Genomic DNA, 12,227 nt, shown 5'->3' with positions numbered 1-12,227 from the left:
TTTTGGTCCTTTACCAACGTGTTTAAGGTTTTGTTCTGACCATTTTATACTATTTAGCATCTTTCTGACTTTGATGGAGAAGCAACATTAAAATGGTTAATAAATGCATTCCAGTAATAAACAACAATAAAACTCACAGCGTCTTTGGTACCACTCAGTTAACCGGGAGTGGATTGCAGCAGCTGCAGGAACCTCTGGATTATTGGCTAGATTAGCACTTTGAGTCAAATGCTGCTGCTTCAAGCCCTCGGCTGAGTATTGCAGGACAAAACTGTAACATTTTACACACACACACACACACACACACACACACACAGTAGTAAGTGGGAGTAGTTCCTGGTTGGTTGAGCAGGAGGCTCAGAGACGCCACTACAGTCTCCCATGGAGCTGGGCGTGTGTGTGTGTGTGTGTGTGTGTGGGTGGGTGGGTGGGTGTGTAGGGGGCCATTAGATTGTGGCGGGTGGAGGGGAGGGGGTGTCCTTGGCAGACAGACAAACAGTTTGATTGGTACGAGCATCACTCTGTCCATTGTTTGTTCATTCTGTTTCTTCATTAGTTCAAATGTTTCACCCAGCTCAGGACAGAACACAACACGTGTTTAAATAAATGTGCTCATCCTTTTTCGGCTTTGTCAAACTTTCAATTTGTGAAGACAAAGGTGGAGAAAATGTTCCGTGTTTTACAAACCTGACGTTTTAAACTAAATTTTGGCCACATTTCATTCATTTTTACAAGAAAACGTATTATAATTCTGTTCTCTTTAAAATTCCATTCTTTTTATTAAAATATCAAAGTCTATTCTTTTTTCTCAAAATTTCAGCTGAATGCCTTTTCAAAATGTTATAAATTAAACAGCAGTTGCCTCACAGCACTTTGTATTATAAGCTAAAAACCTTTCAATAAAACAGAGAAGCTAAATAAATGATGTAATTAATGTCTTTATTGAGTGAGCACTTTAACACCCTGAAGTTCACACTGATTTGAAATGTTGCTGCATCCCTAAGACATCAGATTGCTGGGTTACAAAACCTCATGTTAGACCCCCTTCCATAGTGACCCATCCTAGACCTGAGCCCCTTCCTCCTCCTCCTCCTCCTCAGTGAGTTGTTGTTAAGTTCAGCCACTAATCGTTCTGGTTGGGACTGTGGTTGGCTGCCTTGCCGCTGTCCTGCCCTCAAAGACACACACACACACACACACACACACACACACACACACACACACACACACACACACACACACTAAATGTGTGTAATCATGTTTTGTCTCCTTTGTTGGCAAACTTAATTATAAATGTGTCATCTCATTTATGGTATTTGTGTTTCACTACTTCTGTGTGTGTGTTTGACAAAGAAGCTTCTCAGTTCTCAGTGAAGAACAATGGAACCTCTCTGATTACATCTCCCTGTACAGACAGACAGGGTGTGTGCGTGTGTGCGTTCAGTGGGAGGAAAGGGTGGCAGTTGTAGAGATTGAAGGTTGGGTGGGGGGGAAAGTTTGGACCTCCCCTCTCCGTGTTGTCTCTCAAACAGCCTGGTGGCTCGTCATTGGTTAAATCCTCAAGCCTGTATTTATGCGATTGGTCAGGGCGGGGTATATATACACAGCATGGGTCGGTCAGATCTGGCCACAGGTTTCCAAACTTTCAAAGTGAGCAGACAGCGAGGGAGACGGTGTGTCGGAGGGCCCGAGTGACAGAGTGAAATCAAACTGTGGACAAACCGCAGAAGCAAACAGAAAACCTAGAGTGGACAAAGAAAGCAGCAGAGTCACTGCGGATCGTTTTCAGGGGAAATCCTGCACCACAACGGGTTTGTTTTCTATTCTTGTCTCCCCCTCCTCTCACATCTCGATGCTTTGCTTTGGTATTTGTGCTCTGAGACCAAATTCCTCTCCTGATGCTTCTCTCCTCTGTCGGCTGAAGTATTTTCAGTTTCAGTTTTTGTCCAGAACTTTGCAGACCAACAAACTGAGACAGACATTTGCAGAATTTGACCTGGACTAAACCTTTTCTGGGATGAATTTAACCAAGCCTAGCCTTTCTAGAGTCAGCCAGGTGTCTCTTGGGGGCCCCTGGACTTCAAGGACCCCGAGTCCTGCTTCTGAAATGGGTTTTGAACAGAAGCTCTCTGAGGATTGCAGTTCTCCAGACAGAACTGGGAATATGAGGAGAGGGGAACCAAGGATGTGTTTGACGCACGGTTCAGGGGGACAGAGTCCTGATCTGAACCGGGCTGGAGGCATGTCAGCGGGTGATGGGAAAGCTGCAGGGGCTGAGCAGAGGATTCGCAGGCCAATGAATGCCTTCATGGTCTGGGCTAAAGATGAGAGGAAGCGGCTGGCCCTGCAGAACCCGGACCTACACAACGCTGTGCTCAGCAAGATGCTCGGTAAGACAAACAAAGAGACCAACTCAGTGGAGAGCCAAAGATCTGATCTTTGTAGTCATCAATTTCAGTAAAAGCACCAAAGTGAGGAGTCGTCGTATTGGAAATTTAAATATCTGACCACTTTCATTTTAGCAGTTTTCAGTGTGACACACCAGAAAGATCATCAAACACAGACCATAAATAGCCTCATTTCTGTTCAGGACAAATTAAAAGTCTGATTCCTCAGCTCTACATTACCAAGCCAATATGTATGTTGCTGCATCTGGGCTCATTGCACATGCCATGTTTGCCTCTAAACTCTTTACTGTGAGTTTACTTCAAATGCTGTTAAAATAACCTCCCAAGTAGCTCTTGACATCCATCAGTGTGTAAGACACATCTCCAAAAACAGGACGAACTGAGAGTCAAAGCACTTCATGCATGTCACAGGACATTAAGGTCCTTCTTTGAATGCCTACACGTAGCTGTAGATGGAGCTGCTCAAGGCTGTCAGTGCTGTAGAGTATTTTGACATGTTATAGGCCGAGCAGTAAATAATAAAATGATCTATCAGACTGATTGTAATCTGTTTGACAGTGAGTTGCAAAATGAATTTGAACAGCAGTGCTGTTCTTATGTGCCCCCTTTCTCTCATCTAAGAAGACCAAAATATGGTTGAAATTTTTAAAAATATTTAACTCCTCTTCTTGCAGGTCAGTCGTGGAAGGCCCTGAGCGCTGTAGAGAAGCGACCATTCGTAGAGGAAGCAGAGCGTCTTCGTGTCCAACACCTCCAGGATCACCCAAACTACAAGTACCGACCTCGCCGCAAAAAAACCACCAAGAAGCTTAAACGTGTAGAACCCGGGCTTCTGCTGCACAGCTTAGCCCAGGGTGGGGCACCAGGCTTGGGTTTAGGACCTGGTGTCAGTCCTTTGGGTGCAGAAAATGTTACTGGAGGTTCTGCTTATGGGCATCCAGGTGTCCAGCCTCCACATCATCACTCTCATCACCTGCTTCCATCTCTGGGCCATTTCAGGGACCTCCAGGCCTCAGGACACTCAGAGCTAGAAAGCTATGGCTTGCCCACTCCAGAAATGTCCCCACTGGACATTCTGGAAGATGGAGCTGGGGAATCTGTGTTTTTCCCCCAACATATGCAGGAGGAGGGAGGGATGGGAGTTTGGAGTGGGTACCAACACCACCTTCACCATCATAATCAGCATTACACCCACCACTACAACAACCACAGCCACCACAGCTCCATACACGGCCAGGGTTCAGGAATGACTTTAAGCACCAGAATGACTTCTGCTGAATCAAATATGATGTCGAGCATGAGCTCTGTCACTTCACTCAGCTCCAAGCTAAATCTCACGCATGTTTCTGGTCACCAGGTCACTTTAAGAAGTCCCGTAAAGTGCCCGCCACCACTGCCGGATCCTTCCTCCCCAGTTTCATATCACCAGCCCTGCAACAGCCTCTCTGAGCCAATAAAATGCCACCAGCCCCCACTGAGCTCTGCTCCTGTTGGTTATTTCAGTCAGCTATATGGAAACGGCACCCCTAAAGCTCCTCATTTCACTTCTTCTCATCTGGGGCAGCTTTCACCTCCTCCTGAAACGACTTCTTCCTGCTCAACCTCATCCATTCCCCCTCCATCCACTTTCCCTCCCTCTGTGAATTTGGATAATTCAAATCTGGATTCCTCTGGCCAGCTGGGGGCTTCGTCTGCTGAATTTTGGGCTGAAGTGGACAGGCATGAATTTGACCAGTATGTAAATGTTCGGAGAAATCGAGATGAGGCTTATGGATTGGGCGGGGAATGTGGTGGTGTGTCCAAGGTTGTGGGTGGCCGTAGTAGCAGTATTGCTGGAAGTAGCAATAATAGTATTGTTAGTAGTGCAGTTAATAGGGATGTTGGTGGTGTGGTGGGTGGCGTTGGTGGGTGTGATGATGGAAGCAGCCCTCTTATATCTGCTCTGTCTGATGCAAGCAGCGCTGTCTATTACAGCACCTGTATCACTGGATAAATACTCTGAAATGTATGATGAGACAACATACAAAGGAAGTATACTGGAAAAACTATTTGGGTCATACTTTATTCAAAGCATTTCAAAGAGCCCTTCACTAGCTTTCAAATCTTTAGGTTTCAGGAACCCTTACGTGTGTTGACATGCCTTTAAGTACCACATGTTCAATGTTCAGTTATTTTAGTTCTTGGTATGTTGTAGAAAAGAAAGCATTTGAAATCAGGAAAATAATCTCAGTTGGGCTTCACAACAATTTCTGTCATATTTTTTGTTGATTGGGAACATGAAAAATTAGCTCAGTGAAACACTTCCAAGATTCATTTACAGTATTTTTCTTAGTGTTGTTGGGAAAGTTAGGGGCAAACACCAACATGTCAGATATCTGTCTAACCTATCAGAATGTTTCACTTTTCAGGCCGTTGTATGTTCCCTGTCGGGAAACATCCCTGTCAGACTCTACTGACATACATGGGTGTGTGCTGATTCCAAGAACACTCTTTCTAACTAGCTTCTCTGATATAGCTTTAACTGGGGTTAGCTTAAAACTTTAGCACTGTCTATTTCTGATCACAGGTCATGATTGTATTCACGGCCTTTGCAAGTAATCAGCTCTATTCATACAAAGCAACCTCACACAAACAGATGTTGGAGATCAGTCGCACAGTCATGAACTTTGGGAACATTGGTTTGATGTAGATGTTTACTGTATACTTTTGAAGATGCTATGCTTCTTGACAGGATGTGAAGGAGAAAGTGAAACTATGAAATGTTCTCTATGCACTGGGTTTGATGTCTTGTTTCATATATAGAAGTAAAAATACTCATAATTTGAAATATGTTTTTGTGACTGTCTTGTTTTTTTCTGTCTTCTTTACTGAATCTTATTTTTCTTAAAGGAAAAAAAGAAATTATATTTTCTTGCTGAGAGTTTGATGAGTTGATTGATATAATTCTAATATTCATGTGTTCAGTGCTGGAGTTAATTAGCCCAGCTAAGCATAAGAACAAGAAAGCGTTGTGTTCGTCAGAAAGTGTGATAAATATATTTATTCTGTTACATGCGTCTGATCTGGGGTTGTTGGGTTTTTTTAATTTAAACTATGAAAAGAACTATAACATGTTAATGTAATGTATCATAGGGCATCTGCTTGTCATATATTTTCCCCTGTCCCTGCCTGACACCCTCTGTTCCCCTTCCTATCATGTTCTTACCTAGCAGGGCTTGCTCTGTTTTATTTGTGTGTTTTTTCTGTTTTGAAGCAAAGAGAAATCTTTGTTATGTAATATTTCATGTATAAATCGAATAATTGCTCATGTAAAGGTGCCGGCAGATCTTTTGGTGAGTTCAGTTTTTGCCCACTCAGAGCCGTTGCAAACCTGACACAAAGAGATGATGCATGTGTGAACTGTGTAACCTTCATTTCAAAAGTGTTGGAGAAGTGCTTTTCCACTGAACTTTGTTTGCCATTCATCTATTATGAACTTATAAAGTGATGATGTCCTATAGATGTTACGTTTTGCTAAATGAGTAACTTATCCTGCCAACATTTAAATGAACATAAATTAGTGGTTTTGTTCCTACTGAGAAAATGAAAAATCATCACCCACTCTGTATGTTTACATAGCATCGTTTTGTATACAGTGGAAACAAAAACCAGAAGTCTCTTCTCAAAGGGCTCACATCTGTTCTGCATCAGTCCTAAAGACAATGCCGTTTTTTCTTTTCTCTACATGAAACTGAAGGACAGCGTCAAGGATATGTACAGTGAAAACAGTTATATTCACCACACTGATCCCTATGGCCTTTTCCAAATATTTTCTATTAGAGGATAAGCCCCAAGGAAGCTAAATATTAAAAAATAAAATAATAAAAGCCGTGTACATCTGCATTTGACATTCTTTCGTGTTGACACCAAACAGAGCTGTGTTTCCATTTTAATTTACTGTGACACACAAAGACATCAGAGAGACGGGCGTTTTTTGGAGCCATGCAGTAACTCTGGGGCTTTTGGTAATAATTATCTCAAGGAAAAAAAGAAACACCCAAGATTTTTGGGATTAATACAAAACACATTTTCTCAGCAGACACATAACAAAAAATTAAAACCAGGATTTTCCCACCACTGTCACTGTGCCTGACAGCGAGCGTAGAAAAGGGTTTTGTTTGTGTTTATGTATTTGAAAAATGTGCAATGGGTGTAAACAGATCTGTTAAGTCTTTTAATATAATGTCACAAAATAAACACTTCCAAGTTTGCACTCTGGACATTTACAGGTTTTTCTCTGTGGCTAAAGCTGGCTGGATTAATTCTTTGGAAACTTAGTATTTTGAATTTTTGGTCAACTTTTTGCTCCTGCATATCAAAAAAGACAAAAAACAGCACAATTGGTGCGTCCTCTGTGTTTTCAGTGCATTTACATAGTTTGAGACAAAGAGTCACGTCTGTGTTTTCCTGTGTGATCAGCTCTGATTCTGTCCTCTCTAGGTTTCGTTAAGACATTAGAAAATATTGGCTTGGCACAACAGTTTCCCCTTGAACAAAACCACAAACAAAACTTTCAGAACAAGGAAAAGCTGTTTTCTTTGTTTCAGACTTCTTTTACTCCCCCCCAGCACCTCACTCACTGTCATCTTCTCTCATTTCACTTCTCTCTGTCTCAGCTTTTATTCTTTGCAATCTTTTGTCACCTTTCCCCTTCTTTTTTGTTTCTCACCATTTTTATTCATTCTGTGGCGTCTTTTTGCTCCTTCATGCCATCTCTTGCTGTTTAGTACTCCTTGCTTTCGTCTTATGAGCGCATTTGTTTCTATTTTCCATCTAGTGTTGCTTTTGTCTATCTTTCTAAACAGTCCCCGTATTTTATCGCCTTTTATCCTTACATGTGCATGTCCTCAATCATTCCTTAAATTATTTTTACTTTTAGATGTATTTAATATTTAGGTCATACAGTCGAGTAAATGTGCTAAAACTTTGTTCTGATCTATTCTTCCTTTTCCCCCTTTTTTTCCCATCCTTCCTTTTTTGTCGTTTTTCTTCCTTCTCACAATTCTTTCACATATTCTTTATATTTTGTAAAAAAATCATAATATCTTCTTTTATATTTTTTATTAAGTGTTTAATTGGCTGCTCTCCTTTCTTTCTCGCCCTTCAGGCATCCCTGTATGACCCACTATTTGCCCTGTTCTTCTTTCTCCTCACTCTGTTATTAACATTTCCATGAGAGTCATTTATCCTCTGGTTGGAGAGCAGAGAGCTATAACGTAACTGGGCTGTAAAAACCAAAGTTGCATGTGGTAAGTGTGTGTATGTTTTCCTACCCCAGGTCAAGTATTCAGTAAATGTGTGTCAGTGGTGCTCGCTGAGGTAACTGACAGGAATGTTAGCAGCAAGAAGGAAACACTACGGAAGTTTGAGATGTTCGGAAAGGGAGTATGAAGAGCGAGAGAGAGGAAGAGTTGTATATTTTTGTGACAACACCTCACCCGGCAGCGCGATAGGCTGAATGGAAACGATAACACGAGGCTGAATTCCCTTTTAGACTGCTGGAAAGCGCCACATAGGAGGTGTGTATGTGGTGTGAGTGTGTGTCTGGCTGTAGTTACATGCTTACATATTACAGATTTGGTGTGCTGAACCAGCACAGAGCGCCAAGATAACTATAAACATGTTTCACAATTTATAAAATATAAATTAAATAAAGAGAAAGTAAATACATGTTTTAAAAGAAATGGCATATTTGGAGAATACTGTGAAAAAGTCTTTGGCAGTAAAAATATTAAAAATCAATGAGAAGGAGGGAGGTGCTGAGGCAAAAAGTGGAAACACAGACACGGGAAAAATCAAAGAATCCGAAAACTGGGAGTAAAAGTAAACGAAAGAAGGAATCTGTGGATTACACACTTCAGAGAGACAAGGCAGAAGAAGAGGGAGAGGGATTTTCCCATCTGTTTCTGTGGTGTTTTATTGGCCACATGTGGTTATACTGTCAGATCAGTCACCACAACTACACACACTGCATGTGTGTGTGTGATCTGAAATGACAGTGTGTGTTTGTGAGTTTCTTTGTTCAAACTATGTTGTTGTGAAGAAGTTTGTGCTGTGTTAAATAGGAATTAATAACATAAAATCTGGAGACTCAGTCGTGTGTGTCTGTACTTTATGTGCACATGTGTGTTTTTGATCTCTTTAAACTTTTGAATTCATCAAACTTTGGATTTCTCAAAGAGTTATCACAGAGTTTGTATTTGATGTGTGGAGCTGAAAGCAGCACGCCCCCGTAACAGTAACATGATGTCTGCAGTGCTGAGCTTTGGGGATCCATTCATCTGTGACAGTCCTAACCGCCGTATTACAGTTTCACCATCATGACTAAAGTTCTTACTCAGAATTAGGACGATGGCCACCACTGTTATAGGAATGTATTCACTGCACTGAACTATCACCATCTCAATGTAGCTATCAGATTCTTATCATACAGTATTTTGTAATTTTCTTTTTGAGTTAGAAACAAATACATTAAAAAATTAGTTGCACTTTAGTTTTTTCACCATAATTTCATTTTAATTTAACTATAATGGATGGTAAAATTCAAACTTGCTTTTGTTCACTCCATAGTAATAATTTGAGATTCCCATCCTTCCGTCTGTTTTCCGCTGCTTTCCCAGGCCAGGCCTCTTTTCTAGCGCTCGCTGGGCTCATGTAATCTCTTCAGCATGTCCTGGTGTCATGGTCCGCGGATCGGTGTCTGAGGAGCGGTGGGGATGCCCACGCCTAAGGGTGTGGCTGTGGCCTTCACACCTGCACCCCATTCCAGGCGATCAGCACGGCCAGCTGCTCCATGCCAATCCGTTAGTCACCATTCAGTGGTAACTTGGCCCCTCGCAAAGGTTGATGTGGAATTTCTGGTTTCTATGAACTGTGTTAATCCTGTTACTGTGTGCTCAGGTTATTGTCCAGGGTGTTCAAGTCTTCACCTGCCTGCCCTCCCGCCCGCTTGGAGTTCAGATAAACCACCTGTCATCATCCTCTCCGTCTCCGTGGAATCCTCTCCCGCGGACACTCTCCCCTCCCTCCTGCTAGGATATGCCCGAAACACCTGAGCTATTGGGCATCCAGGAGACATCAACTAGCTCCTTTCAGTTTGGAGCAGCAGTGGCTCTACTCTGAGCCTCTCACCCTATGGGGGTGTCCAAATTCATGGGCTGCATCCTCCTGAGGACGCATTTGTAGACCGATTACGTCACAACGACGCGACTAAGGCTGTCCAAATTTGTAGACTCCTCCTAATGCAGCCGACAAATGCGTCCTCCTTTTCCCCTAATTTGAAGGATGGGTTGGATGTATCCTTTGTGGTCCAACCTATCCCAGAATTCATAGCGCGGCCCAGCCAACTCCAGTTTCCAACAATGGTGGCCGCTACTCAGTTTGAATATTACTCTTATTAATCTTTCTGGGTCACAAAATAAACTTCTAAATAAATATCTGCTCGGTTTATCAAGACATCAGATGTTTGCAAAAGTGCTCCGATGTTTTCAGAGAAGTCTGTTACCCACCAGCTCGATAGCTTACTGGGAGCTCGAGGGTCACTCGAGCCGGCGAGAGCAGCGGACTCCCGGCTTCATCGTTTTCAAACCTCCCCACGGTCTTTCGCTACTAAACATGATATATATGTCACTTAGATAACTTAAAAATGTTACTGTTTGGCTTTTTTCAGTGTTTTATTTGTTCCTGAGTAAATCGGTTTGGCTGAGATTAAAGTTATTAGATTAGATTAAATAAAACATTATTAATCCATCGGGTGGGTTCCTCCGGGGTTTTCACGCAGCTGAATAAATGTCAAACAAAAAACTGATTAAACAGAAGTGTGAGATGGTCGAGAATTTACACCAGTATCCTGTTAGATTCTAGATAGCAAAGAGCAGACGGCTGAGTTTATTAAACTCCACCGAGACAGCGTTGACGCAGATCTGAAGGTTAGACCGTCCCATTTCACAGCCTCGTACTTCTGACCTACTCGGCCTTCGAAGGACCCTAACCCACATAGACCACGAAGGACAGGTCCTCAGGAGAACACAGCCTATGAATTTGGACACCCCTTATCTCTAGAGGAGAGCCCAGCGACCATTTGATTTCTTGTTTCTCTCCTTTTTTACGCTTGGTATCTTTGATCTTATTTTTTCAGTCACCAATTCCAACCCCAAACTCACCTGTGAAAACACAGAGACCGATCCATACTTTTTATGGTAGTGTTCACAGGGACACAAAAACTGCAGTTATAGAATCACCAGGTTTGAAAAGTTTCATTAATTCATTTACGATAAAGAGTAGATTCGTCTGTCACTACACACAGTCAAACTTAACATGAACGTCGTTTCTCCACACCTTTGGTGCTGCAGGAGCTCCCACATTTCTTTATTGAGAAAACAAAGGTGGCTTCTGAACAATACAATACAAACAGCCTGCTGCACTGAGCCTAACATCACTGTAATGATGTCATGATGAGGTGTGTGCGTATGTGCTTTCTCTCTGCTGCAGGATATCAGGCTCTCTCTTAAAGACCCCACAACTTCCTGTTTCCTGCTTCTGTAGGAAGTAGCCCTGCAGTCACGTCCTGTGTGAGGAACTGCTGGAGAAGCAGTTTTCTGCAGGAACAGCTTTCCGAGGCTATGAGGACACAAACAGTCTATGTCCAACAGGAGCAGTGAAAGAAACCTTCAAGCACTTTTACAGATTGAGGAGAAAGATAGCTTTTAAAGTTCAGAACATGGAAGAAGTTCATGAGTGAGATCCCAAGAACAGTAAGGATCACTCTAGCGTCTGTGTCAAACATTTTCCTATTAGGGAGGAAACTGAATTGTTTTTGTGGGCTGTAACCTGGTGACAGCTCTTCTATTTCCACAGCTCACAGGAAAAAGCATGACCTTTGACACCAGGGTCTAACTGACAGGGATTTATTTAGTATTTTTCTGTGCACCTCTTCCTCATCTTGGATTCCCTTTAATCTTTATTTTCATATCTTACTCTTCTTATCCTTTCTGCTTGTCCTTTGTCTTCTTCATCTATTCTCTCCAGGCTCATTTGTTATTCTCTTGTTTTTGCAGTAATCGCTCACTCCCTTTCTGCTACCTTATTATAGTGCAAAGACACAACATGATGGTTGAGGAGAGATGGCTAGTATGCAGTCTCTGCTCAGAAGCATCTGTAGTGTTTAGTTTAGTTAGACATGTGAAAAGGGTTTTTTCCCCTCCTCCTTCTCCTCCCTCAGTGGGAGCCAAGGTGTGGGTGTCAAACCTCTGAGGTCAGCTGGTTTGGTGGCCTTGGCTTTGAACGCCTTGTGGGTTCAGATCCTGGACAGGCTTAACCGCTAAACTGGACCGAACCTATTTATCACTATGGAAACGGTCACAGCAGCCAATCATAAAGCCAGAATCTGAGTCAGCATAAAATCTAGAGAAAAGCTTGTGTTTTATTCTATTCTGGTCATTTATCTAAATCTGTTTCTGTTCTTGTGTAAACATCTGTGGCTCGTCTGAGATCAGCATTTTATTTTGAAACAGAAAAACAGCAAAACTCCCTGTAACCTATAACCTGATGTGAAAGTAACACGCAAATAAAAGCGTGGAAAAGGTGTGTGTTCCTTCCATCAGTGATGTGCTAGTTTATGTAACGTAGGAATTTAATTTAATTCAATTCCGTTTTATTCATACAGCGCCAAATCACAACAACAGTTGCCTCAAGGCGCTTTATATTGTAAGGTAGACCCTACAATAATACATACAGAGAAAACCAAACAATCATATGACCCCCTATGAGCAAGCACTTTGG

The 12,227-nt window shown here is 42.2% G+C and overlaps 1 protein-coding gene across 1 annotated transcript; it reads left to right on the top strand.

Moving 5' to 3' along the window:
- Positions 1 to 1,467: 1,467 nt before the first annotated feature.
- On the top strand, positions 1,468 to 6,660 carry sox18 (SRY-box transcription factor 18). The gene is made up of 2 exons (XM_026155100.1): positions 1,468 to 2,390; positions 3,083 to 6,660. The coding sequence occupies exons 1-2, from the start codon at positions 2,018 to 2,020 to the stop codon at positions 4,399 to 4,401; spliced, it is 1,692 nt and encodes a 563-aa protein (XP_026010885.1). The 5' UTR covers positions 1,468 to 2,017; the 3' UTR covers positions 4,402 to 6,660.
- Positions 6,661 to 12,227: the final 5,567 nt, after the last annotated feature.

Source organism: Astatotilapia calliptera, chromosome 20, assembly GCF_900246225.1.
Source record: "Astatotilapia calliptera chromosome 20, fAstCal1.2, whole genome shotgun sequence".
NCBI lineage: Eukaryota > Metazoa > Chordata > Actinopteri > Cichliformes > Cichlidae > Astatotilapia > Astatotilapia calliptera.
Note: the sequence above shows the minus strand (reverse complement) of the source record. Positions and strands in the feature narration are given on the sequence as shown.